General features: G+C 34.5%; 1 protein-coding gene across 12 annotated transcripts in view; it reads left to right on the forward strand.

The window, feature by feature from the left end:
* The window catches only part of UNC13C (unc-13 homolog C), a 222,125-nt gene that overhangs the window by 32,451 nt on the left and 161,890 nt on the right, over positions 1-27,784 (forward strand). For 4 of the 12 annotated variants that reach the window (XM_040569738.1, XM_040569742.1, XM_040569743.1 and 1 more), the window contains exons 1-2: positions 11,113-11,832; positions 21,155-24,406. The exons of 5 other annotated variants lie outside the window; for them this stretch is intronic. In XM_040569738.1, coding sequence (XP_040425672.1) covers positions 21,442-24,406 — 2,965 coding nt within the window. In that variant the 5' untranslated portion in view covers positions 11,113-11,832; positions 21,155-21,441. Of the gene's footprint in view, positions 1-11,112; positions 11,833-21,154; positions 24,407-27,784 lie in introns of those variants that run through there. 3 more of the 12 variants (XM_040569740.1, XM_040569739.1, XM_040569750.1) reach the window with 3 other exon arrangements.

A 27,784-nucleotide genomic window follows, 5' to 3' on the forward strand; every position in this document is an offset into this window, starting at 1 on the left:
AAAAAGAAAAAAAAATCTTGGAATTTCCAATGTTTTTATGTGAGAAACAAAATAAAAAGATAAGGATTACTAAGAGGAGATGACCTAGATTGCAAATTTCTGAAGCTGTCACTACACTTCCTTTTTATTGGCATGTTATTTTGTTCTTTGTTTAAATTCTACTTGTGCTTTAGTCCATGTCAATTTAGAGTAATTGATACGACATTAAGTGCAAGTGTTTGCTCAGAAAATCTGAGTCATGAAGGATAAATCTCTACCAATGCTTAATCACAATAAGATTTCCACTTGCAAGTGTTTTTGTGGGTAAAAAAGGGCCATCACAAGAAAGTTAAAGAATATATGTAGCACAAGAAGATCAGAAAACTAAACAATTCTAATGTGTTTTACAGACAGTATAATATTTACAAAGAAAATTAGTAATTATCATGATAAAATGAATGAGAAAAATGAGTAATTCATCACAGAAAGTAACGTCTGTATGTAGGTGTACTGTAAGATCCTGCTTCCCCAAGAAGGGAACTGTCCTTGTCTATAAGGAATTGGGAAAAGAAATATTGACCTTCAGGAAGGTTCAACTGCAAGGAAGGTTCTTAAGCATTGGAGCAGGCTGTACGATATCCATCACTGGAGGCTTTTAAGAGCAGAGTTACAGCAATAGCAATATATATATATAACTTTTTTTTTTTTCCACTGTTCTTGGTTATTTAAGGAAGTAGGTTTAACTTAGAATAGAGATGAGTGTGTGTGGGGAGATTTCTCGTGTGGATGGTCTTTAAAACAGACAACTACACAATATCTGCCCATAACAGAGAAATTGGAGTGCTGCAGCTTCAGTTATCTCTTCCCAAATACAATAAACATGAACTGTTACTGCACTGGAAAATACATAGGTGGCTTATTAGCAACTCTCTGGACAGCAAAGTGCCATTTGAAGGACCTGAAGTTCCAGAAAGAATATATGGGATGTATGCTTTTAACGTTAGTCTATGGAATTAAGAGATTGAGTTTGGCAGTTCTGAATAAATATGAGATGACAGCCAGTAGTTCACCACAGGGATGGCAGCTAATGAATATTTACTCAAATATTGACCAGATAGGAAAAGTGCCAAGCTTTTGGTCTGGAGAATGTGTCTTTCTATATTTAAAAAAAAAAAAAAATCAAAAAACTTGCCACAGTGTCTGCTTGCAATAGCTAAGGTTTCTTGGAATCTCTTAGGATGTGAGAATGCTAAGATAAAAGTATGAGGGAAATCACTTCTATATATGGGAGGGGACAGAATCTAAGCATTTGAGGAAAAATTGTACGTGAGGAATAAGTTGTGTTTTAAAAGACACTGCAGGACCAGATAGGGACCTTTAATTGTAGCTTTGCCTCTTGATTAAAAACAAAAACCCAAAAAAGAATTTCTAGAATCCAACTCCTGTTTTTTCAGCTTCATGTTTACTGTATCATTAGGGACAATGAACAGGTTGGGTTTTTTTTTTTTGTTTTTTTGTTTCCCCTCAATTTTCTAACAGAATTGAAATCAGAGCTATTAAGTACTGGTAATAATTATGAGAGGATGGGTTTAGAGTGTGTGGTTGTTTTTTTTTTTGTTGTTGTTGTTGTTTTTTTTGGCTCAGTGTCAACCTTAAATACAATCAAATACATTCTCCCTTTTCTTCTTTCCCACTTACACACCACAGTGTATGTCATTTTGATCTTATCTTTAACTACTAACCCTATCTATTCTAGAGACTTTTTTGCTTCTTGAATAAATGTCACCTCCTGAGATGGATGTGTGTATATATATATATATATATATATGTTTTTTTTTGTTTTTTTTTTTTTTTACAAAAAAATGAGGATAATTGACTTTGAAGGCTAACATTAAACAGAAAACTACTTGTAATAAGTTATCCCTTGTACCCTTCCACGACTGTGTTTGGTATAGGAAAGACGGTGAGATAGTGACACCATATTAATTGGCTTATAACTGGAGATGATCTAAAAAAAAATAAAAGCGGTGGCATGGATTAGCCTAGATGTATCTTCCTTACGTGTCTTATTTCTTAGTTTGTAGAATGTGCGTAGTATATCTAAATGTCAATATTTATATCATTAAAAATATTTGGTGTGTGTTCCAATACTAACAAAAGTTGATAGACAATTCAGTATTCACTGTGTTGCTTTTATGCTGTTCTTTGTGATTCAAGGTTATCCACATGATAGACACAGTGGTCATGTTCAGTATGTGAATACTCACTAACAGAAGTTATCTGTAGCTTAGTTTTGTCAGCATTATTGATTTACTGTCTTGTTCAGAAAAAAAAAACTTGACAAACTAATACTAAAGCGAATATTACACAGTGACAGCAATGGGAATTTTGGACTGGGTAAGCAGAAATCCTTCTTTGCTTAGGAGCTATGCTGCTGTGAGATTAATGAAAAGATTCCCTTTAAAAGACTACAACATGTCCAATGAAACTTCAAAGTTTTCAAAAATCTTTCAGTTGAGCAACTTTGTGTCCCTGTATTCCAAGTAGTGATTGACATGTAAGTGTCTTCAAGTGTAAATAGACAAATATTTCCTTTTTTAACTTGATCATAATAAATATCTGTATCCCTACTCAATTAAAACGTAATTATAGTGTTCAAGTGACAATCAGCATATTGATTGGGCTAAATGACTATCAGCAAACAAGATGCATTTCTTCATAACTTTTATGAATTTATTTCAGAGGTGAAATATTTAAACAGTGACAAATGAACTGACAATATGAATACAAAGAAATGTTTAACTGCAGTTTCTTTTCAATCAAGTGAATTTAGTATCAGTGCAAGTTTGCCCATTTAAAGATATTTTGGCAATGGTTTAGAATATTAATTGACATTATGAGGCAGTTCAAAATATCAAAGTAGTTGAAGGACTTTCTTGGATGTATTCCCTTCATGAATCATTCTTGATTTTATTATTGTCTGAAGATTATTGAATGGCTATATCAAGTAGTTTGACTTCTGGAAAAAATTATCTTGAATATCTTGTCTGAACTTTTTGACTGTACTTGAAGAAGGTAAAAGGGGCAACATGAAAAGATTGGACTAACAGTTCTGAGACCACTTAATGGCTGTCCTTTAGTCTTTCAAGAAGTGTTGTTTGGAAAGCTTACTTAGCGAATGGCCTTTCGTCAGATCAGTGAATCAGCAGGACAAAACTGAGTTGTTTAGGTTTAGCTACTGAACCCACAACAAGGAGTACAATGTTTGCAGATAACAATTATTTCCTCTAAGAGTTCATGTGAAATTGATTAATCTTTATTCCAAGATAAATTCAATCAGCACAGAAAAGCTGTATGATATTTATCAAACTGGTACCTTTTGGCCTGTTGATAAGACCTCATTGACAAATGCATTCAAGCGCATAAAAGTAAGGAAATCTGGCCTTCAATGCCCAGTGTTAACTCTCAAGGAGTGAAAGTAAAGATTGCACAAGCCTCTCGTGTTTGGTAGTAAAACAAAAGGAAAATCATACATGACTGCAGCCTGCAAGATGTAGGTCTAAGTAGAGTTAATGGATTAGAAATTCAGCTAGTAGGCCAAGATAGCACATCTCAAATCAGTGAGGTATAAAGGAACGTCATGGTAAAAAATGAACATAGCAGCTAGATGCATGGAAGTAACTAAGTTTTATGCTGCTCCATTGGTAGATTGTTTAACATGTTACTAGTAATGTTCTAATTGGACTATGGTTCAAGTGAAAAATTATTCCATTATTTTGTCTTCAATGTCTCATGACTTCTGTGCCAAGATATACACTACTAAAAACAAAACATCAACAACAACAAAAAACACTTTTATGATTTTCTTTTTCCCCTTAAATTGACATGAAATGTAAAAATTGCCTTCCTGAGTTAAATGAAGGTATTAAGAATGATAGACTCCAGGAAAGAACCTTTATGACCTGCTGCATCATCATTTAAGAAATCTGTTAGACAAAGAAAAGGAACTATTATTTTGCTTTCTTCTTCAAAAATTGAGATATAAATAATAATATAGAGAGTCAGAAACCTAAGATTTCTCTCTTGACTGTCATAAAAGAACATCAACAAACAAGATGGTTTGTAACCATCCTGTAACATACTCTATTCCAGAATTAAACTTCAATTTTCCCTTTTACTTCAAAGTTCAGAGAGACCATTGTAACATTCTTTACCTTCCCCCATTTCAATATCTATTTCCAGCAACCTGTTATAGTGATGTGCAGAGTGTCTTTGGACCCATGTTAAATTATTTATTACTGGTTTTGTTGATAGTCAATGGCTAAATCAATATGCTACAGAATTATATAGCTCCTAGAGCATATTTGTAACTGAATTATAGAGGATTTTGTGAATATTTGAGGTGATGCTTGGAAGACTATGAAATGCAACAGGGTTCTCAGAGAAAATTTAGAAGTGAGAATGTGTACTTCACATAAAACAGGAAAAATATGGTATCAATCAACTGTCATTCCAGAATACTGTTCTGTGGAAGCAAAAGATGTTTTTTTGAATGCAGTAAAGGTAATAAAGATGAATAGGTAGGATGGTTAAAGGCAAGAATCCATTAAGCTGTGGAGAGTTGGAGTTAATGATAAGAATTGACAGAGTACTTCTTGTAATAGCAAGAAAGGAAAAGTCACGCTGTGAGAGGGGAGAGGTACTGGGATGGCCAGCAACTGGGCACAAATTGGGATCTCCCCCAGCAGTGGGAGATGGAAAAAAGCACTGTCCAATTGAGAAAGGAGCACTGATGAAGACCTGGCAGAAGGAATGACACTAATGGAAAGCTAATAAAAGTTATTGACAGAATCTAAGCAGGGGCTAGAGAGTGAAGGCTTGGGGAAAAAATATCCAGGGGAGCAAATTACTATGCTTCCAGGTTTGTTATAAATGATATATCCCTTTGCTCTGTCAGTCCTAGCACTGTGAGAAGGATTGTTGCAAATATTCAGCTTTTAGAGTCATTTCAGCACCTGCTTTAGAGTTCCTGTCTCACCATTACAGAATTTTCTGGTGATCTACCCTCTTGCCATCTACCCACCTTACCCATTATCAAATTAGTGAGGTTGGCCATTTGTTTTCAATTCACTACCAAATAAATTTTTCTTTGACAGTTTGGTGGTTCAGACTCTTAATTAGTGCCATTAGTACGGCTGTTAAGTATATACTTGAATTTAAGTATATGACTGAGGGCTGTGTGGAATGGAGATACTGAAAATTTCCACCTCTAGGTTACTTTTGTTCCAAAGAGCTTTTCCCTGTGCAAAGAGACTCTACAGGCAGGATAAACATAACTTGAGTGCAAAGCAACTATTTATTTCTTAACGTGAACAAGAGAAAGCTAGGATTAATAACTTACTAGGCTAATCACAAATATGTGCATCATCCCAATAAGACTGGGTGTTTCTGTTCTGTTTTCGTATTCCACTGGGCCAGCAAAGTGGGGAAGGATCTCTCTGCTGCTCCTTGCAATGGACTGATCCTTGCTGATATTGTATTGCCATCTTCAGATTCTCTTTCCTTCTCTTCTTCTTATTTGAGTCATCCCACAACTTCCCTTTTCTTCTCATCTTGCTCACACTTTAATTACAGCTATCTCAGTAAAACTCAACCAAGGGTATTAGCATGTACTGTACATTAGCATGTACGAGATCCTGCATCAAAGAAACTCAAACTCCTTGGCTGAAGGCAACAATCAGTTCCTCAGCTGGGACCAGGATGCATGCGTTGATAGAGCAGAGAAATGGAAAGTCTAATGCATGTAGTTTGATCTGTGGCAGTGTTTGCTTATAATACAGGTTGTTTTATCTGGAACCAAGTTGTAAAGAATCAATAGAAATAAATTACTTGTAAGAGGAAATAATAAAAATTGACTTGTATAAGGGGGCAACGAGAAAAAGCAGACAAGTTTATTACTCTGAGTTCGTTATGCTTTTATGTCTGTAGCACCAATAATAAGTTTATATCCAATTTTAAGAGAGCAAAAATAAGTAATTGCACAATGCATTAGTTAATATATTTTCCTTTCTGAAGTCAGAGCCAACTTCTGTTTAAATTGTCGAAAAGCTGTTATGCTTTTAAAATTACGTGTTCTCTATTGATTTTAAAACCTTCTAGCTGCTTTTACCTCACTTTATGGAATTTAAAACGCATAATTTTATAAACCTAACAATAAGTTTAAAGAAGTTGTGTTTAGAGAAGGTTTAGTGGAAATAAGAAATGGTCTGAACCTCCATAACTTCAAAAAAAAAAAATCCAAAATACTTCCTAGTCATCTTGAAGTATAAATATAAAAACAACTTACAGGTGGATCCTATGCACTTATGAAATGTCAAGATTTGCATGTCATGAATAGTTATTTTCTCTTTTCTCTTCTCAGTATAAAGGCTTCTTTCTAGAAAAAAACAGTGAGGTTTACCGTAAAGAAAATAATCATGGTGTGAGAGAAGAATGTCTTTAAAACTGTATGTGCTTCCAAAAAAAAAAAAAAATGGTGTGGGGGTGCTCTATTCTATACATTCCTTTACGTTTTTAATAAAATAGAAATTCTGCTAAGCATTGCAGGCATGACAATTTTCCATAGGCTAAACCAAAACGAAGTAAAAGTAGCGTGATCACCTCTGATAGTTGTGTGGCTGTCGCAGACCACGTCCGTAGGCGATTTGAAATCGTCAGCGTCCCGACAACTGCGGGCAGCAGCGCGCCCCGCTCGGCGGGCCCGGGGACGTCGAGCTGCCAGCAGGGGGGGCGCTGGGAGCGCACGGCCGCTGTCGTCGCCCCGCCTACCGCAGCCGAGTCCGTGCCGGCTGCTTGCAGAGACTCCCCCACACACACACCCCGGGGGAGCAGTTGTTGTGCATCCCTGCGGCTGCAAGCAGACCGCGTGATTTCACTCCAACTGACTGCAGAAACTGCCTTTCTATTCTTCCCAGCTGTTTTTCTTCTTCTAATCTGGAAGAAATAATCTCTGACTAGATTTAGAATACGTGATTTAAGAACTGATCGATTGGTTTTATTTATTTTTAATTGATCAATTTAAGAACTGACACACTTACTGCCTTTTTGTAATGAAAGGGAAGGAATATTGGTCTGCTAATAAGACTAGAGAGGTGGAAGATGGCATAGAGAGAGCTTAATTCTGTGGCAGGTTTTCCAAATTTCAGGCTGAGATTCATCACGAAATTTAAATTGCTTCTAATCAGTTTATAAAAATCACCATTTCTGTATAAGTATTCAGCAATAGAAACAGTCAATTAATATCCTAAAGAAGTTATTTACCACTGGTTTTATTACCTAGAATTAGTAATGGAAATCTCTGAAATATTTTCACTTGACAAGCTATTATTCCTAAGCAATATATACAAACAATTGTTTTCTTTCTACAGATGCTGAAACTTAAGAAAAATAATAATTGTGTGTGTAAAAATGCAACTGTACAGGCAAAGCTGTTGTCCCATTTTCAGAATGTAATTGGTTTCTAAATATAAAATTGCTTTGTATTAGATTATTACACTATATTTCAGATGGATTTGTTTTCCATATAGAGCTTGATATCCTAAGGTGTATTTTAGCCTAGAGAATGAAATACATACTGGTATAGTTTGGGTGCAGATGGACTCAAAATTTTATAAGCTGAGTTCTAAGGTAGTTTGAAAAGATAAGTAAATTTGGGAAAGTTTTAACAACTTTGAAATTACTGAATTCATTTTTCCCCTACAGAAGAGCATCAGAGTTTAAACTACTTAACCAGGATCAAAGGGTACTACTACATGTGTTCTCACGTGCAACAATATTTCTCTGAATAATAATCCTTATAAGTGAGAGAAGTTATTAGATGCATTGCAGCTGTGGTTTCAGCTTTTTATTCATTTCTAATAGTTTTGTTATTTATTTATTTCAAAGCTATCCAGTCAAAAAAACAGAAGGAAAAGTCTGACTCTTTTTAGAAAAGATGAGAAAGATCATAGTCACTGTCTGTCCTGAGGCTTGTTGGGGTGATTTGTTTTACCTTGGAGCTGTGAAGGTGCATGGAAGTATTCCTCTTGATTAGTAGTCTGAGTTCCATGCAGGTTAGCAGTGACTAAAGTAGTAGTCATTTGTTTAAGGTATGTTAGTAGTTTTGATCAATTTCCCTTTCAGTAGTTGTCCATATTATAATTATCCTGGAACGGAGCTAATTACCTTTCTTTTACATCTTCAGATTGTACAACTTCATCTTGCATGTACAGTGAGTACTATGAGATACAGCCTTCTCAGGGTTAGCGGTCATGGCACCAAGTCTGCAGTTCAATAAACATTTGAACAATGCTCTTAGACATGTGTTTTAATTTTTAGGTATTTCTGTGTGGAGCCAGGAACTCAGTTCTTTGCAGATTCCTTCCAGCTCAGGGTATCCTGTTCTGTTCTATATGAGTTTGTGTTTTTTATGACCTCTCTCCCCCATGTACATGTGCCTGGAGCTTCATTGCATTCATTTTATTCAAATGCAACTTCATTGGCACCATTTGCTTTATACCAAGAACACTTGACCACTGACAGATGGCTGCCTCAAAGAATCGTTGCTGATTGTCATGGTCACCTAATACTTGAAATAGGCATACAGAATAGATGTATGTGAAGGCTGTTAGATGCCACTGGGATTTATTTTTTGTTTGTGGCTTTTGGTTTTGGATGGGGGTTGTGTTTGGTTTTGGTGCGTTATAGATTTTCTCCATGTGTGAGTTGGTAGGATAAAGTAGTTGCTGTTACTATTAAGATACCGGGATTGGCTAGAATTGTGTAAGAGAAATCACAGCATCTGTATATAGACTGTATTTGTACTGTTAATTATACAAGTGGCAGTTATATTTTTAATGCTATCCATGAAGTACATTAAATCAGTGTCAGCCCTTAAAGGTGTGTTTAATAAAGATGACTTCATCAACACATGGGGATCATGGCAAGTAACCACAAAAATGCAAATGACCCATGTGTCCAAATTGCTCCTTTGTGTTAGTTTATTGAAGGTGGTATGGATGTTCTTTCAAGAACAGTAGCTTCATTCCAGTCATTAACATGGAAGTATCTGCACAACCTGAACTGTGAGAACATACTTACACTTATTTTAGGTACTATACAGAATGAAAATCTCTGCTCGTATATTTACTTCAAAAAGTTCTTAAAATCACATCTCTGTGTAGATCATGTGAACAGACATATAAAATAGCTTTCTTGTGAAGATGAATTTGGGTAAATCTGGTTGCAGGTAATTAAGATGTATATTAACTACAATTAGTTTCTTGATTGGTCCAGATCATTGCAAGAAAAATCAGCATTTTGCTGGTTTTTGAAAGTTCTGTATGGAAGTTTATTTCCAGGGTAGATAAATCATAATTTAGTTCTGAAGGTCTTTGGTGTTTTTCTTCATTTTTTCCATTGTATATATACATTTCACCTGATATTTATATATATCAATATAAAAACAATTGAAAGATAAATTTTGCAGAACAAAATTCCTTGCTCTCAAATAAGTGGCTTCAAATTAAACCATTCAACACCTGAAAACATTCCAGTTTAGTATAAAAAGGGTCAATACATAGCAACTTGCTTGAAAATGACAACACTAAGTGTTATGAGTAACGCTATTTGTAAACAATTTTTATTAAATGAAAAAAAATCTATTTTTGCAAAAGTTTCCCAGTATTTACCATTTTTACTGTCTGTAGTCTCAAAACCATTTGCTTAATCTTCACAGAAACACAGTTAATTTGTCATAAGCATATATCAACTGTGGGTAGCCATGATTGATTAGGCTGCCTGATTCTTTTTTTTTTACATATTTTGCATCCTTAATGAGCAGTCTTGTTGATTTTTGAGAGGCATTATTATTACATCTCATGTAATTAGGCATATATCACTGAATATTTATATCAGTGGAATATTTTATATTGTGCATTTATAAGTTTTATTGCATTTTTGTTGGCATGCAACATGGTAGATTTGAAACATCATTTTGTATAAGTTTAGATAGAATACTAACTAATTACTATAGGCTAAAAATTACAATAAAATGTGAATAATAACATTCATCTACTTCTTAACTATAAGTCTAATTAAAAGGAGTATAGGTTCCATTCATTTCAACAAAAGATGATAATGGTGCATAATTATTTTTATAATGATATACAAAAAAAGCCCAATTACTGGATATAAGTGATTATATTCTAGAATTGTTCCATCTGTAAATTATACTTAAAAAGCATTGTGTTCCAAGATCCCCATTGCTAATAATAATACGATTGCAGAAAGTGAAAGCTACAACCAATAGAGCTTTAAATAACTATTACTAGAAATTGTTAAATACTTTTAACCACTATCTTTTAATTTTACTCAAGGTATCCTTAATGTAATTTAGATGTAAATAACTGAATTCCTAGTTTCTTTGTTACAAATATGACCAGAAATTCTGAAGTTTTATCTTTATGCAGGAATTATATATAATTTTCTAGCAGAAAACTTTGTATTTTATGTGGCATTTCAGTGTTGCTATCTCTCAAGTTTTAAGTGGTAATAGTATAGCTGCGGTTGTATGCATGTACATATGTTTTGTAAGACTTTTATGCTTGCATTGTATGTATGCATCTTTGCATGAACGGTTTTATACAGGATCATTCTGAATGTATTTCTATAGTTCTTCATGTGCCAGAGTTTTGAATACATCTTTAATATGTTGAATGTGGCCTTACACACATGCTATTAAGTCAGATAACATTTGAAAGAACACCGAATATATTCTGTACAGGGTAATGATTTACTTCCTGCATGCACAATAATAATTTGTTCCGCTATTTGAATCCAAATAGACAAATGACTGAGTCCTACTCTCTAGGTATTAACTGAGAGCATACGAAATACACTGTATGGAAAAGAAAGAAGTGATGTACTGCTTGTTATCTGGAGCATCCTTAAATAAACATGGAATGTTAATTGTTAGGAACCTGTTTAGCAGATTCATTTAAAAAAAAAATTAAAAAACAATAATCAACTGCTGGTGAAATCCCCACTGAAAGAAAAAAAAATATACAATTGTTTCTCTTGGTGTCATGTCAAACTGATAAATAAAAGGCTAGGTGAAACATGGCCTTACCAACCAACAGATACTATCTCTCCCTGTTATCCTGGTGGACAGTGGTGCACCTGCTAGCTCTCACGAAGCACTACATGTGTTGTTTCTACGAGCATGGGCTCTCAATAAGCCTATTTTACTCCATCTGTGAAGCAGAGGGGCTGCCTTCCACGCAAGAGGGCTGTGGCTATTGCAGCGAACACTGCATTCAGAAACAGTGTCAGAAGAAAACAGCAATGGGTGAAGCTACCGGCACATAAAACACCGGGAAGATTGCTGTTCTCTCCTGTTGATGTTGTACCTGACCAGGAGTAAGATGCTGACTCCCATTTTGCTGTTATAGTGGAGAAATAAATCTGAGATGCAGAATGAATACAATTACTCTTAGCTGTTACCACAAGTTGTAGGAGGGTGGAAAAAAAAAAAAAACACCAGGAAGGGGGGCTAGTGGAGAAAGCATTTAATGCTGCTTAGGGAATATGATGGAATTTTGAACAGATATTGTTGCGGACTGACAGCATGCCTGATTGCACTTGAGTTGAATCACTGAGAAGCAGCCTCATGTTGTATTGCACCGTTTTTAAGGCTGAAGGAAGAATGAGAAAATAGCAATGGAGTTGTGCACAGTATTTCTTCGTAAAAGGAAAATAATATAAAGATGGTGGTATGTAATCTGCTTTTTTTTTTTTAAGAAGAAATTAATCCAGGTATGTATCTTCTTCATATTTTTGTATCTAGTCTGTATACGTTTTTGTTTCCTTTGTTTCCTTTCCTTATTTTCATTCCGAGTGTACCTCCCGCTGTTCTAGCTAACACAGTGCAATGATTTGTAACTGATTTTCTTTCTAATGCTGCAATGTTGATGAAACTGCCAGATCAAACAGACTTAAGAATCAACACTTCTTTTTTAAAAAGTGTGTGTGTGGAGGGGGGAGGGGGGGTGTATTTTGTAATGTTGGTAAGTTCACAGTGTCAAGTAAGGCAGTATAGTATTCAATTTCACAATGAGTTGGAACATTTTAATTTATATAAAAAGGTAAGTTAAATAATTCAGATATGGATACATGGTGAAAATATGTTTTACTTATCAGTCAGTATTCCTAGTTGATCATAAGATTAGTAATAAATTGAGCTTTACGGATGCTTATTTATTTCTGGGTCTTGATTAATCTTGAAGATGAACGCCCTGCAGCTTTGCTTTGAAGAAATGGCTTGCTTAGAATAAACGCTTGACTCTGTTCCAAAGCTAAACCTATTTGTTAGAATACCTTCTCTTATGCACCCCCCCAATCCATAGCCTAAGAAAACACAAAGGTATTTAATAGTTTTTTGTACATCCTTTAATTACACATTAGTGTTCTGTCTTCTGCAGTTCCAGAGACCAGGTTATAGTAGCTGAAACTATTTTCTTACTAGGAGACTGATGGTTCATTTTGTATTAAAAGGAAGAAATAGGCAAATATAAAAAAGCAATTATATTAATTAACCCTCAACTTTTTTTAGTCCCATGCATTTTTTCTAATAGTATTTTCTTTCAATTGGCAACCATTTTTATGTAATAAAACTGAAATAGAATGTAAAGATTATACTAAGGACACTAATTTTTGTCTTTTAATGGGCATGTCTAGTGTTAAAAGAAAAAAAAAAGAGAAAAATAATGTTCACCTGATTGTTTAGTAGTCCTGAAGTCTCTTAAAACATTCTCTTCTTAAACTATTCTGTTTTCATTCATTTCATTCATTTTTAATTTGGCTGCAGGCCACTTTCAGTAGGATTTTTTATAATGTGTTGATAGAGAAAGGGTTAATATCAGTTCCAGCATCTGAATACTGAAGTTAACCTTTAGCTGACAGGATTTCTAGTGCCTTGAAAGGATTTGCTGGTATTGCACTACTTAATTGCTTTTTTATGTGCAAACTCTGTTGATCATGAAGATGTAACTTTTTCCACAGCAGAGGTGGTACAATGCTTGTATTCTGCATGAATCTGCCAGTGATTACATTATATATATAAAAAAAAAAAAAAAAAAAAACACTTTTATTTAGTGCAATACACAACTATGATTTAGTAATCTATAGCTAGCAAGTAAAATCAAAATTTGAGGTTACTTTACACATCTGGCTGTTCTAAAATTAGGGCTAATTCTTACCATATTAGCCTTCAATATACTGAGAAGAGTGTTGAGAGAATGCTGTTGAGACTGAAAGTGTTACAGAAAAGTAGTTTAAGGTTAAAAACATCTTTTATTCACTGTATGTTATTTTGTTAAGGGTCTTATGATAGAGATTGTGGTTAACTGTCATCTCAAAGACATTTCATATGTAAAAAAGCAATGATACAAGATAGCAAGATAAATATTGTTTTTGGTGGAATTTTCACAAGCCGCAGACTTGTTTTAAGGTCTTCTGTCACTATACCATCTGCTTGATCCTGCACTGATGCCAGCACAGCATTATCATAATGCCTATATATGACTGCGGAAATACTTGGGAAGTCGCAGGTGAAGTACTGGGACTCCAGAGTATTGCCAAGCTGGAGGAGAAGACTGATAGCTCAGAGTATTTCCTAATTCGTAAAAGTATCAAGGAAGACTGAAAGTTCCAATCTTTCTTTTAAGTGTAGTGTTGTGAAAATGCAGGAAGAATGAAATGATCTCATGAGACAGAATCTAGTATATTATTACAGTAAAACAGAAATTTTGAATTATAAAAATTCTTTGGCACATAAGAAGGTTCTTGTGAAAGTTCTGTTTTTTATCATCTGTCTTTCAATTAGGTTCATAGCTCTAAGGTAGAGGTTCTTACTTTTGGGTGGAAATCTAAATATAACTCTATAGTTGTCAGTTGAAGCCAAGAAAAAAAAGTTATACAGTTTTTGCAGCAAATTTAAAAGTATATTTAATGTCTACTGTGCTTGTCAGTGAAGGTCAGCTCAGCTGTTTGGCAAGCATGGCTCCTGTCTGTGTGTATACTGTAGGGTTACTGTATGATACTATCAACAGTAGTTGTGGTGGTTTGTGCTTGTGACAATTCTCAAATGTAAAAAACGCAGATAATTGCTACAGTTCACCGAATGAAAGATTCTTTATCAAAAACTATCCATTTCATAATTTTGTGTTTATAAAAATAGTTATATTATTAATACATTTCAGAAAATACTTAAAACCTGTTTGATGACAAATGGAAGGTACATGGTTTAACACATTAGTTCACAGATCATTTTTGTAAGCATCTTTCTAAAAAAAAAAAAAAAAGGAAAGGAAAATTTTCCCCAAAAATACGAAACAAAAAAAAAAAAAAACACCTCAAGGCTGTTTAAAATAATCTCTTACATAGATTGATTTAGTGCAAACATGGTCCAAATCTCCATGGCAGTCTCTGTCCAGAAGGGATCTAATTCAGGGTAGAGAATTGCTCATCCTAGGGCTCAGGCCAGATCAATTAGAGGATTAAAATTCTATACCTGTGAAGAAGTGGAGGGATTTTATTATTATTATTATTTTGATGTAATAATTACAGATTGTTAGTATTGTACGAGACTTTGAATGTACATTCAGTATACTGTAAGCATATATATATGTATATATCTGCATATGTGTTAAGCTTTACCGTAAATTAAATCTCTTTGGCTTTCAGGGTATAATGCTGCAAAGAAAACTTCTAATCAAAAATACAGGCAAATCTAATGACAGACCTGACACTTGGTGAAATCCATGTTGATGCTTCCTCTTTTTCAAAAATATTAAGTTGTTCTGATTATTCTGAATACTGTACAGTAAATCTTTTGTATATTTGAGGTAATGTGAAATAAGTCGTGATATTCTAACTTACTGAAGCTAATATGCCTTGTACTGAGTTGGTAATACAATTATCCTCATATTCTTACTAAATAACATCTTTATCTTCAGGTTTTCCATTCCTTCTGTAGATTGCATTTAAATAGGAACAAGCTATTAAATGGAATTGTCTGTAAATCTTACCACCTTTTGAGGTGAGAGTATTGACTAAAAGCAAGTTCATGTAGGACAACATAATGTTGTACATACGGCGGCTGTGAGAACGGGAAAAAAGATTCTCAGGGTCACTATTGTTTTTTTGTCTTTTTATACTACATTGTCTTTTCTTTTAAGTTGGAGTAACAACTAGAAGCATAAAAGAAAAGTTTGTACAATTAACCAGATAATATTGAAGCTGTGTTCCAAATCACGTGTAGTCTACTTCTTAACCCTTGTGTGCATTACATATAAATACTCAACTACACTATCCTAAACTATCTTCTGCTCTCCAAATGAAGAGCACATTTTAACTTTAGGAATCTGTTCATTAACTTTTTACATTTAAATATTAATTACCATATTGCATTAATCCCTTCTTTTTGTTTGCAGACTTAGTTAAGGTCATTTTCTTGTGCTTTAAGGACGAATTGCTTCAAATGTGATTTTTATGTTTGCAATATAAATACTATACCACAAATTTGTTCCTAGAGAAAGAAATACAGTGTTCTAAATGTCTTCAACAATTATGTTAGCAGTTCATAAATAATTTGTTGGCAACTTTAACCTTACAGTTACTGTAAGATGACTTCTCAGAGAAATGCAAATATGAATTTACACAAGGTGTGGAGAACAGTTTAACTTAACATATGTTTATATATTGAAAAATTAGTGTCTTTTTTTTTTTTTATCAGCTTATGTCTTCAGTAATAGTTGAGCAAAAACATCTTTGAATTTGCAGAAAAATCCTCTCTTTTCCCATTGTTATCATAGCAGTAGGGAAGCACCAGAGGAGACATCTGTCTCCAAAAAAATTGCTCATCCTGTCCATCTGGGAATTTACATTTTCTTCTAAATTGTTCTGATATGCAACTACATATTATGAAGTAGTTTAATTACCAAATAACTGTTAAACTGCTGAATTAATTCACTAATATGCAAAACTATATTTATTCCTTTTTCAGAAACTGTTGAAATCACAGTAAGCCAAAGTCAGTTTTAAGCATGTGCCATACTTGCATCTATTGTTATCCTTAAAATCTATTATGTTATATACTGAAAGAAGTAATAGCTAGAGTGACCAGTGTCTCGTTGTATGGCTGTTAAATATTTAGATGGGATTCCATAGTCTATTTGACCATACGTATGAGTTCTTCAGAAGGCCTTGTAGGTTTAAAAATAAGCAGGTGGTGTGCTTTTTGGATGGGAGTTTGAAATAGCAGTTTGGTGTTAGTTGTATTGGTAACATGCTCTATAAATAGAAAAGTAACATTTAATGGTGGTTAGATACATTAATACCAGGATCCATAAAGAAATATCACTTGATAGATAAGCAAATATAGTGAACTTTCCAAATAGTATTAAAGGACAATAGGGCTAGCTTTTCAGCCAAATGGAGAAAGTGCCACTCTTGGCTGTTAATGGTATTAGAACATTAAAAAGTAAATTTCCTAGATTACAAGTAATGTTCATAGAAGGATGCTGTAAAGCTTCAAGCCAAGATATATGGCATATGCCATGACTCCTGTGGCTGCTTTCTGCTACTTTCCTTTCTGCCCCATTAAGACTGATGTTGCCATTAAGATTGATATTGTCCAAGAGTCTTTTTTTTTTTCAGTAGTAGTATAAGAGAATCAAATCTGCATCCAGCTGAAGCATAGATTTAGTGTTCTGATGAATGATCTAGTGCCCATATGAATGACTGATGGGGGCGGTGGGGGGTCTAGGCAGAAGTCTGCTGTTTTACCTGAGAATTTTCTAGAAAAAAGAGTAATTACCCAAAGAGGAAGCAGAACTACTTTGCTGTTGTTGTGCTTCTCTTTGCCAGGGTCTGCAGGCAGGTCAGTTATATAATGTGCAGTATTAACATCAGTATAATATTATCTTGAGAGATTCACCAATAACACCAATCAAAAATGTCAGTATTTAAGAAGAATACAAAAATAATTTAAGAATATAAAGCAACAAATAATTGTTTCAAATTAATCTCTTACAAATTTTCATCTGAGACAATCTGTTTAATGTCATGGTTAGAGTAAATTAATGAAATAATCCAGAGTATAAAAATGTTTATGTAACTTTCACCTAACAGACGTAAATACAGTGATGGAAGTACAGTTATGTGAGGATAACTTTACTCACAGGTGACTAAGACTAGTAAAAGACCATACTTGAAAAATCTGTAGATCTGAATTATAGTTACTCTGTTATTGAATCCTCGTGTTTCTGGTAGTAACTGACTATCTTAACCTCACTTTCTGTGGGTACAGAGAATTGTTTTGTTTGTGTAATGTGTGTAATTAATTCATTTCTGTGAAGCATTTTGCATATATCAAATAGATGTTGCTGCCTATAGGTAGTACTGACTGCTTTGGCAGTATTGCAGAGTGGTATTACTGCAGACAAGGGCTTTTGGGTTTTGTTTTGGTTTCCCCTACTGTCTTGGTGTTGTGAAAACAAACTGTCACATCTTTAAGGAGGGAAAATGAGCTTTAGCATCATCTTCTTCCCTGCCCCCTTCCAATATACACAGGCCCCTTGTAGCTGACTAATAGTGTAAAGGTTAAGCAGAGCTATGGTTCTGCATATTGCTTGCTTTTTGGGGGTGTGGGGGGATGACATTCGGAATCCAAAAATTCAAAGGGTTACCTCTGAATGGAAAAGGGATGCTGCTCTACAGCTTCGTTTACTGGAATCCAGCAGAAGGGTCAGCAGTGATCTACCTATTCATTTTAAATAATGAAATTATTTTTGTAAGATGGTGGTTCTGTTTTTTTTTTTTTTTTTTTTCCTTTATAAGGGTAGAGGGCTGGACTTCATAAAATGGAAAGAATTAGAACCTATAATCTATAGAATTATAATCCATAATGATAATCTATAATCTATCTGGTGTTCAGATTCGCGACTATATACACAACTTCTTGCCTTCTTTAAAAAGCTGTTATTTTGACCTTCCCCCTGCCCTTCTTCTACCTGATATATTAGTTTTAGATTTGGGAATAAGATCCTCTATACCCGATGTTTTCAGATGAAGAGTTGTATTTTGACAATGCTTTGTTATTGACAGCATTCTTAAAATCAAACTAAATTTCTTGTTCACAATCAAGTTGAATGACAAAAGCCTAATGTCAGACCTGCTAAGGGGAAAAAAATTGAAGAAAGTGTCATTGTTCTTTTTTTTAACAGAAGGAACCCATTAATGACTTTTATTTCTAATTTTATACACTTTCCAGTTTTCTGCTCTATAGCCATCTAGCACAGAGCCTGTTACTTAACTTTACTGCTGTAAACTAAATATCTGAACTTGAATCCGTGTGTTTAGAATGCTTTAACCCATCTGTGACTATATTATATAAATTAGTTTAATAAGCAGACAGAATGAGAAATAAAAATTATGGTATCATGCTGGTTCATTAGGAGACCTGGATAAAACCAGAAGATTACTGAGTGATTGCTTGGAGATCTTTCAAACAATTCTTAGTCTTACATGCTTCACAGAAGACTGTTCCTTATTTCTTAGAGTTTTAACCTACACTAGTATGCTTCCATTTTAAATTAGTGTATTAATCTTTACCCAAAACAAAGAAAAAAACAACAAGCTATAATGACTCAAATTTGATTCAACCTGTGGAGAAACAGTTTTGGAAAACCAGTAGTTGACAGAGCAAAGATAAGTTGTAAACTGATCATATGACTAATATAGCTGAGATCAGATGTAACTCGCATGAGAGAGCATAAATCTGCTCTATTTAGCAGATCTGTGTGTTTGACAGTACAATTTTTAATTTCCTACAGTGTTGTCAGAAACTGGGTTTAAATGGAGTAATGAATTTGTAGCTATTTATAGTATTTTCAATTATCTCTGAAAAAGAGCATAGGTCAGGCATTGGATAAAAAAAGAAACTATGGATGGCTATGAAAGCAAGATTCTTCTACAAAGGAGTTATTAAACCTTATTTAAAGTGAATAAAATATTCCAGATTCCAATGATAACCTTATTATTTCTAGATGTTTTCTAGCCCAAGAGAATAAACAAGACTTCTAGCTTGTTTATACATTGTTGGTTTGAAATCTTTTCAATGAGAAGAATGTCCAAGTCACCTGAGTGAAGTTGATATAAGAGGCCACTTAAAAACTATGGGTTTTCTGGGAAGAGAAGGCAGGCAGTCTCTTCAAATTTTTGTTGAATAAATGGTTACAAAAATTCAGTTTTATAGCTGAATGTTTATCAAGTGTTTCATCTTGAAACATGCCGTTGATACAGAAAAGTGTTCCAGGGTAGATCCATCCTCTGCTAACAATATGAAAACTAGTCAGCATTGACTCTAGTGAGCGAGAGTTTTGTAATATTCTGAGTTTCTATTTGCATGCCTTGAAAATTGCATGCAGCCGCACTGAGCACTCTTTTCTTCCAAACATTACTTGCTCTTAATTGACTTCTCATACTCTGAATTCAGACATAAAGCATATTTTTAGCATACATGGATCAGCACAGAATTGGTAATATTTTTTTCTTTCCAGTTTATTTTCCACAGATATTTTACCCCTAATAAAACAGGCAGCAACTTTGGGAAGGACGAAAAATATATTGTGTTTGTTCTTGGTCAGCACCCAGTTTTGTTATAAACTGGAACAGAAATGTCTGCTTACATCACCTGTTCCAGAACTCCAGTAGCCAACCAGGCTTTTGCCGGCTTTGTTTGGGCTCTGTTAAACTTTGTGCCTTTTGCTTCTGCTGTATGAATGTTACTTGTTTGCTGATATCGACTGTAACATAAGTAATAGTAAGTTCGATGAAGACATTTCTCATAATGAAAAGACCATGTTTTGAGGTGTGTGAGGAGATAATGTTTCATGCATGACCATGCTGTTTGCAGGCCAGGAGGACAATTCATATCCCTTAGCCCTCTTACGTTACCTGAGAGTAAGTTTTAATGTTCACGTAGCCTGTATCTAAATAAACTTCTTATTCTGCCAAAGAATTTTTAGGTGGTTTATAGACTGAATTGGTCATTTTAAGAACTAATTTGTTGGATTTTTCTGAGCTATTTGTCTTGTTTCTACCCTTCAGCTATGAGACGGAATGATATGCTGTCAAAAAAAAAAAAAAAAAGGCATCCATTTGTCTTTAAAATGTATTAACTATGTTTCATACGGAATAAATGTTTCTTTTACTGAAAATAAGCTTCCAGGTACTTCTTGGAATCTTTTCTTACACTTCTTCAGATCAAATTGTTTTACTGTTGTAATGCCATCTGCTTTTCTCCTAAGACATGTAAATCAAGTTTATTTCTCTTACCTGTTATGTGTATTTTTTTCCTGTGTCCAGAACAATTTAAAACTTAATTTGGGTGAGATTGTTCTATCAGTTGCCATTATCATTATCCATTTATCTTCTGTAGTGTGTGGTTTTTTTTTTTTTTTTTTTTTTTTGGGGGGGGGGGCAGGATTTACTGTTCGGTTTTTTCCCCCTCACCTTTTTAAAGAAGAAAAACCTCGAAGATGCACACTTCAAGTCCTGGCTTACTATGGCACGTATTAGTCTGGTATAAAGACAAGACATTTATTTCTCAAAATATGTCACATGTATACTCCCATATAAGAATAAAAAACAGTAATTCATTCATACAATGCTAGTTTGCACTGAATTCCACCTTGTTCCAAAATATAAACCGAGACATTTCTACTTTCTATTTTGCTAGCTAGGAACAGCTTGTTAACCTGACAGTTTTTGCCTACTACTGTACATCGTATGGATCTAAATTGAATTATCATTACTCTGAAAGAAAGCAAACACCTTTAATACCAAAACTCAGGGAATCACTGCACTATGTTAATGTTTGTGAATGTATCTAATTCTTTTATTTTTAAAAGTATTTGCCCAGAACTACTTTGAGCTTCAATAATTTTAAAAAGTTCTGTTCGGACAAGAATGAGGAAAGTATAAATAAGTACGTCAATTGTAACACAACTAACATAACATTAGTATTGTTAAACACTGTTTGGCAGCAATAGTAACATCATTCCCTCCTTTTTAGACACTTCAAGAAGCCATGCGCAAGAGAGTGAGATTTTACAAGACATACAAAAGACCTTCAGGATTTGGTTTCTAACAAGCAGATGTGGCATTCTTAGTTGTATTTTTGTTGTTGTTGTCTGGTTGGTTGGTTGTTTTTTCCTGTCAAATGCTACCAGAGCATCACTAGTTTACATATCTAGAGTCTCTGTTGATTAAATATTGGCTGATGATCCTGTTGGAGATACAAATATTTGTCTGGAGCAAAAATTGTGTTTTGTGGAAACAGGTTAATATAAATTACACTCCATGGTTTCTGCCCATCTAAAGAGCCTGATCTCATCTTATATATATAAGATTTGCAAAGGAATGTTTACAAAGAAATTGGGAAATAGTACAAAAAGGAAACAGAGTTGTCAGAGCAAAAAGGATCAAGACTTAACTCAGATTGGACAAACAAAGAATCCAAAATTTTCAAATGCTTTAAAAAGCACTGTTAAAAAGATTGCCAAGTGTCCATCTGCTCGCAACTTATCTACTGAAGAAGAGGAAAGTAACAGAGAATTTTCACTTTCTCCAACATTCAGTTACAGAGTTGCTATTGCCAATGGACTGCAAAAGCCTATTTTTGTAACAAACAATAACAATGAAGATATAGTTCAAGATCTGTCTTCAAATGATAGTTCGTATTCTGAATCATTAAGTGAAGTAAGAACTAACAGCAAGAAAAACAAGTATTTATCACACACAATGCCTGTGGGACGCAACAGAAAGAGTTTAAGCAGCCTTGCAGCATCTGAGGGAAGTTCTGATGGAGAACGCACTTTACACACACTAAAGCTGGGAGCTTTGCGAAAACTAAGGAAATGGAAGAAGAGCCAAGAATGTGTCTCATCAGACTCAGAACTAAGTACATGGAAGAAAACATGGGGCTTAAGAAGTAAATCTCTAGACAGAACTGGTCATCACCAGAAATCAAATACCCTTGAACCTGGCTTCAGTTCAACAGGTTGTATTAGTCAAACCCATGATGTTATGGAGATGATCTTTAAAGAACTTCAGGGAATAAGTCAAATTGAAACTGAACTTTCTGAATTAAGAGGGCATGTAAATGCCCTGAAACAATCCATTGATGAAATTTCTAGTAGTGTGGAAGTGGTACAAAATGAAATTGAACAATTGAGAACTGGATTTGTACAGTCCAGAAGAGAAACTCGAGACATACATGACTACATTAAGCAGATAGGCCATCCGGGAAACAAAGCAAGTCTTAGGTTTCTAAATGTGCCTGAAGAAAGGCTTGAAAAAACTGAAAACATAGTTTACAAAATATTAATAGATAAAATGGGGTTCTCAGAGGCACAAAGCACTATTAAAATTGAGTTTGCCCAAAGACTGGGGCAACAAAGAGACTGTCCAAATGCAAAGCCAAGACCTGTTCTTGTTTACTTTGAGTCATCACAACAGAGAGATTTGATTTTAAAAAAGTCTTATAAACTTAAGGGAAGTGGCATTGGAATTTCTACAGACATTTTTTCCCATGACATAAAAGATAAAAAAGAAAGAGGAATGCCTTCTTCACAGACATATGAGAGTATGGATATAAAGCTTTTAACAATGGAGACAAAAACTAAAATGCATGATTGGGAGTCACCTGACAGTGATAAAGACTTGGAATCAGATATAAACAAGAACAGTTGCGCAAAGTTATCTAAATCAGCACTTCAAATAAAAGCAGGCACGACAAAGGGGAGTACTGAGTCCCCAGATATTAAAGACCTTAATAGAACTGGTGATAATAATACCTTTGCAAACAGAAGAAATTATGACAATCAGTCACCAGAATTTGACAACATGGAAAAGCAACCAAAGGCCTATTATTCAGACACGACTCCTCTATGGCATTTGCAGAATGACTTTGCAACACCAAAACTTAGCCGTTCAGAGTCTGATTTCTCAAAACTGTGTCAGTCCTACTCTGAGGATTTTTCAGAAAATCAGTATTTTAACAAAATGAATGGCAGTTCACTGTTGTCTTCCTCAGATCGAGAACTTTGGCAGCGAAGGCAAGAAGATTCTGCCAACTGGTATGGCAGTTCCCAGGAACAGACTTTTGTCCAAGGTACCCAACAGGACCCAGAACAAAATGAAGTAGAGAACACAGAATATGTTGACAGTGGAGTAAGCAATGGAATAATGTGTGCATCTAGAGACAGAAGCCATTATAGCGATTCTCAGCTTTCTTTACGTGATGATCTTTCACCATGGAAAGACTGGAATCAGTTGGAACAAGGGGCAGATTTGGGCCTAGACTCATCCACCCAAGAGGGTTTTGTGTATGACATGAGCAGTCCTTCAGATCAACAGACAGATTTTGGAAAGCGTCAAAGTTCTGATCTCCAGTATGACACTGAAAGCTATGATTTTACCCTTGATGGAACTTCTCCATCATGTCCGGGCCTTGACAGTGAATCACAAAGTCAGTGGACTGGTCAATATGATGATTATCAGGAAACAAATTCTAACTCCTCTTATCAGAATCAAAACAGATTGCCTATGATGTACCGAAGTCAGAGTGAACTACCAAGTGATGACTCAGAAGAAGCACCTCCTAAATCATGGCATAGCCGATTAAGCATAGACCTTTCTGATAAGACTTTCAGCTTTCCTAAACTTGGATCTACACTTCAACGTGCTAAGTCAGCATTAGAAGTAGTCTGGAATAAAAGTACACAAAGTTTAAGTGGGTACGAAGACAGCGGATCATCTTTCATGGGAAGGTTTAGGACTTTATCTCAGTCTACTGCAAATGAATCAAGCACAACACTTGATTCTGATGTTTATGCTGAGCCTTATTACTATAAAGCAGAGTATGAGGAAGACTTAATTGAACCACCTGGTGAGAATGAAACAGACTATGTTGAAGTAATGGAACAAGTCCTTGCTAAACTAGAAAATAGAAATAATAGTAGTGAAACGAGTGAGCAGGTACAAGAATATGAACTGGGACAGCCTTCATGCGGAACTCCTTATGCAGTACTTCCAGAGGAGCAATATGATGGACAGTTTGACAGTTTAGTCAGTGAAGAGATATTGGAAGTTGAAACTGCCATGGCTGCTCATATAGAAGTAAAGGAAGATGAAAATCAGAATGTCCCAGAGATGTTTACTGAAACTCCAAAGAAGAAAATAATACGACCGTCATTCAAAGAAGCTGCTTTAAAAGCATACAAGAAACGAATGAATGACTTGGAAGAGAAGATCCTTTCTGGAGGTAATTTTATTTTATTTTCTTAATATTGTCTTTTAAGCAAAACATTGTTCTCAGGATCAGAAACAATACCTTAATTTCTGTCTGGTCCTGCTTCCTTTGAATTTGGTGACAGAAAGTCTGCTTATTTCTGGGTTTGTTCATAGGGTGAAATAGTCCCATGGAAATCAAAAGGCTAAAATTTTACAAGTGTTTTGAAGGAATTTTCTGGATACGTCTAAATAGAAGTTTACAAGCAATTGTAGTGCTTCGAATTTATTACTTGAAAATTAAATTTTGCAAGAGGTAAAAACTTATTAAAAAGAACTAAACAGTGAGTTATTCTTAGTTTCCTTGGTATACTTGTAATCACACGAGCAATGCAGAATGTTCAGATACTAGTGTTCCCTTTAACAGTTTCCAAGGCATGATTGATTCTATATTCATCCTGATAAGCAGTGTTCTGCATCCTGTATGCAACCCATAACTTATTACAGATTTGTGAGAGTGCAAGTCTAAACTGATTTAAATTCTGTCCTTAGCTGTACTGGTAATAAGCCTTTAAATGAGTGGTCAGTCCTCAATGTAAATAAATAAATAAATAAATGGGGCAGGGGAAATAGGAAGGTAGTGTAAGGGGTAACATCTATGTATAAGGAGGTGGGGGAAGAAAGGACTCCCGTATTAGCAGACTTCAAAGCAGGCAATCATATATATATGTTAAAATCTCTAGTAATACACAAAAATAGTGATTTTCAATACTAATCTACACTGTAATTTTAAAGTAATAAAATTGCTTGTGTTTTTAATTGAGATCACATAATTACCATACCTAGCCAGATGGTAATTGTCACCTTGACTGAATCTTTGCTTTCTTTATCTACATTTCAAAAATAATCGTCAGATACATTCATTTTAAAGACGAAGAATTGTGCCTTTAGCTAAAGAATGTATTAGTAGTAATTAGTGTCCAAATTTTGAGCTACTATGAGGTTTCTGTTTCTTTTGTACATGGACAAGCACTTTTATAATGAACTTATAGTCAAATTGAAAGTGTGTTCCGCAAACAATTGTTAATATGATAGTCTGTATTAAATTTTATTTTTAAGTTCAGATAATGACACTAGGTTGTAGATTTGTGTTTTGCAGATATATTTCTACAGCGCTGTGTTAGACACTAGATGATGTATATATGAAAAATCAGCTAGCAATAGCTAGTATTTTCTTTGATTTTTCATTAATTTTATGAGGTATTGTGGGGTAGGGGGAACAGCCTTTGTACCTAGTCACTGTTCTACAACAGGAACATAAATATCTGAGGATCTAATCAAAGAAAGCACACAGGAAAAATGCAAGCTAGTGCATGTTGCTTCAAATATTTGAAGTCTGTGTCGTAGTATATGTTATCAGATAACATACTGTAACTAGAAAATGAAAATTATGAAGTTACATCTCATGTGATCAGTCCTTTTAAATTCCTTTAATCCAGCAGGTAAAAAACATCTTTCGGTCTCTTAGTCCATAGACATTCTTTTTTCTTCTGAACTACTAACACGTTTCTTATACCGTAATTACAAATAAGCCAACCAAAGTCTAGTTTATGAAAGCGCATTGTTAGATGTAGATTAGGGGTCATAAAGTGTTTTCATGGTTAGATGATGTCATACTAGGACATCCACATTCATTTTCAATGAAATAAAGAGAGAAGGGTGTACAGTAAAAGGTTAAAGGGAATTTATGTACAAACGGCTACAACGGTACTTCTTAGATTATCCTGACAATGGCATGCATTAATTTTTGAGTAGCGGTTCTGTTTTCTCTTCACACTTTTTTTTTCCACTCAATGCAGGAGGAGATGTGTTCCACATAGATACTCTGCCTCATTAGTCACTAATTGGTTTGTTAAAAGTACCTTCAGGTCCTATAGTATACCTGGCTATACTTATTAACAACATAGTTTTCATGTTTTACGTCCAGTGGATGAATGTGATATTTTACCTTTTAATGTCTGCAGAACACCTAAGAATTCTTTAAACTAAAATGTTTAAAACACTCAAAATATTTCTCATAACTGTAGTAATCTACTAAAATAATACATTACTTGAACTCTGCCTTCTGCTGAGTGACATGCAGCATTATTACAGTAAAATCTTTCTTGATTCTGCCTTCAGTGAGCAGGATAACTTATAGGCTGTCTATTCACAGACGATGGGATCCACAAATGAAATCTCCACCCTAGGAGAGCTCAAAAGCTCTCTGGACATGGTCCTGGGCAACCTATTTTTCGTGACTCTATTTGAGCAGGTTTGTTAGACAAGTCGACCTTCAGAGGTCCCTTACAACCTCAATTATTTTGTGATTTAAATAATAATAAATTTTTGGAACACTTTGTATGAAGTCTTCGAAGAAGTACCTCTTAATGTCAGTTTGTCCTCTAAAAGACAACATGTTTAACTTTGTTTTACTACTTGAATTGTAAAGAAATTTTGTTTTGTTATACAAAACATTTTGCAAGATCTTAAGGGAGTTTTACGAAACACACAAACTGTACACTTTGTAGTCTCTAAGTTTTCACACTATGGCCCCCTTCTTTACATGTGGATTCGTGCATGTCTAGAGAATACTAAATTAATTAAGCAAATAATAGTTTGGGGTATTATATCTTTGCAATTTGCAGGAGCAATAATATCTTTAAGGAAAAGTGACAAATAGCTGATTTAGATTTTACATTACTCTTTATGAAAGGCTTTCTGACACTTACCACTTTGATTTATAGTCATTTTCTGTTTTATTATCTGTGTATGGAAAAGTGCTTGCTGCAGGTCGAGTTCCCTGAATTCATATTAATTATATAACCAAAGCATCACCTATTTTTTAGTGAATTGTTTAATCTGTCCATGTAGGCGGGAAAGGGTAGTAAGCAATCTGGCCAATCAGAGATATGGCCAGATAATACAGTAGTGTTGTTTCTCCAATCTAGTACAAAAGAAAAGTATCAAATGCGGCTATTTTCATTCTAGTAATACATGAGGTAAAGTTATTGAATCTTTGGTACATAAATAATGTATCAGTGTGAAAGAGTCTTGCTGGATAACCTTATTCTCTAGTTGGAAAGAAAAAATATGCTATGGGCTGATTGCTTATGTATTATTTATTACATCAGGTTTTTGGAGACACTGGAGTGAGAGTAATAGAATATGTGGATGAGTGGAGATATGACCAATATACAAGTAATCCTTGGATTTAAGATTCTGTAAGGACATAGAGGCATTGTAATGATACATGTATATTAATGGAAAGACTGATGGCTTTTATAGAAAAAAAATAGAGAAATTTTAGTCAGTGGTTTGTTTCATAATCAAGAAAGACTTTTACCCTCTTATTTATTGTTCCAGTCCTCAC

This window comes from Cygnus olor, chromosome 11, assembly GCF_009769625.2.
Source record: "Cygnus olor isolate bCygOlo1 chromosome 11, bCygOlo1.pri.v2, whole genome shotgun sequence".
NCBI lineage: Eukaryota > Metazoa > Chordata > Aves > Anseriformes > Anatidae > Cygnus > Cygnus olor.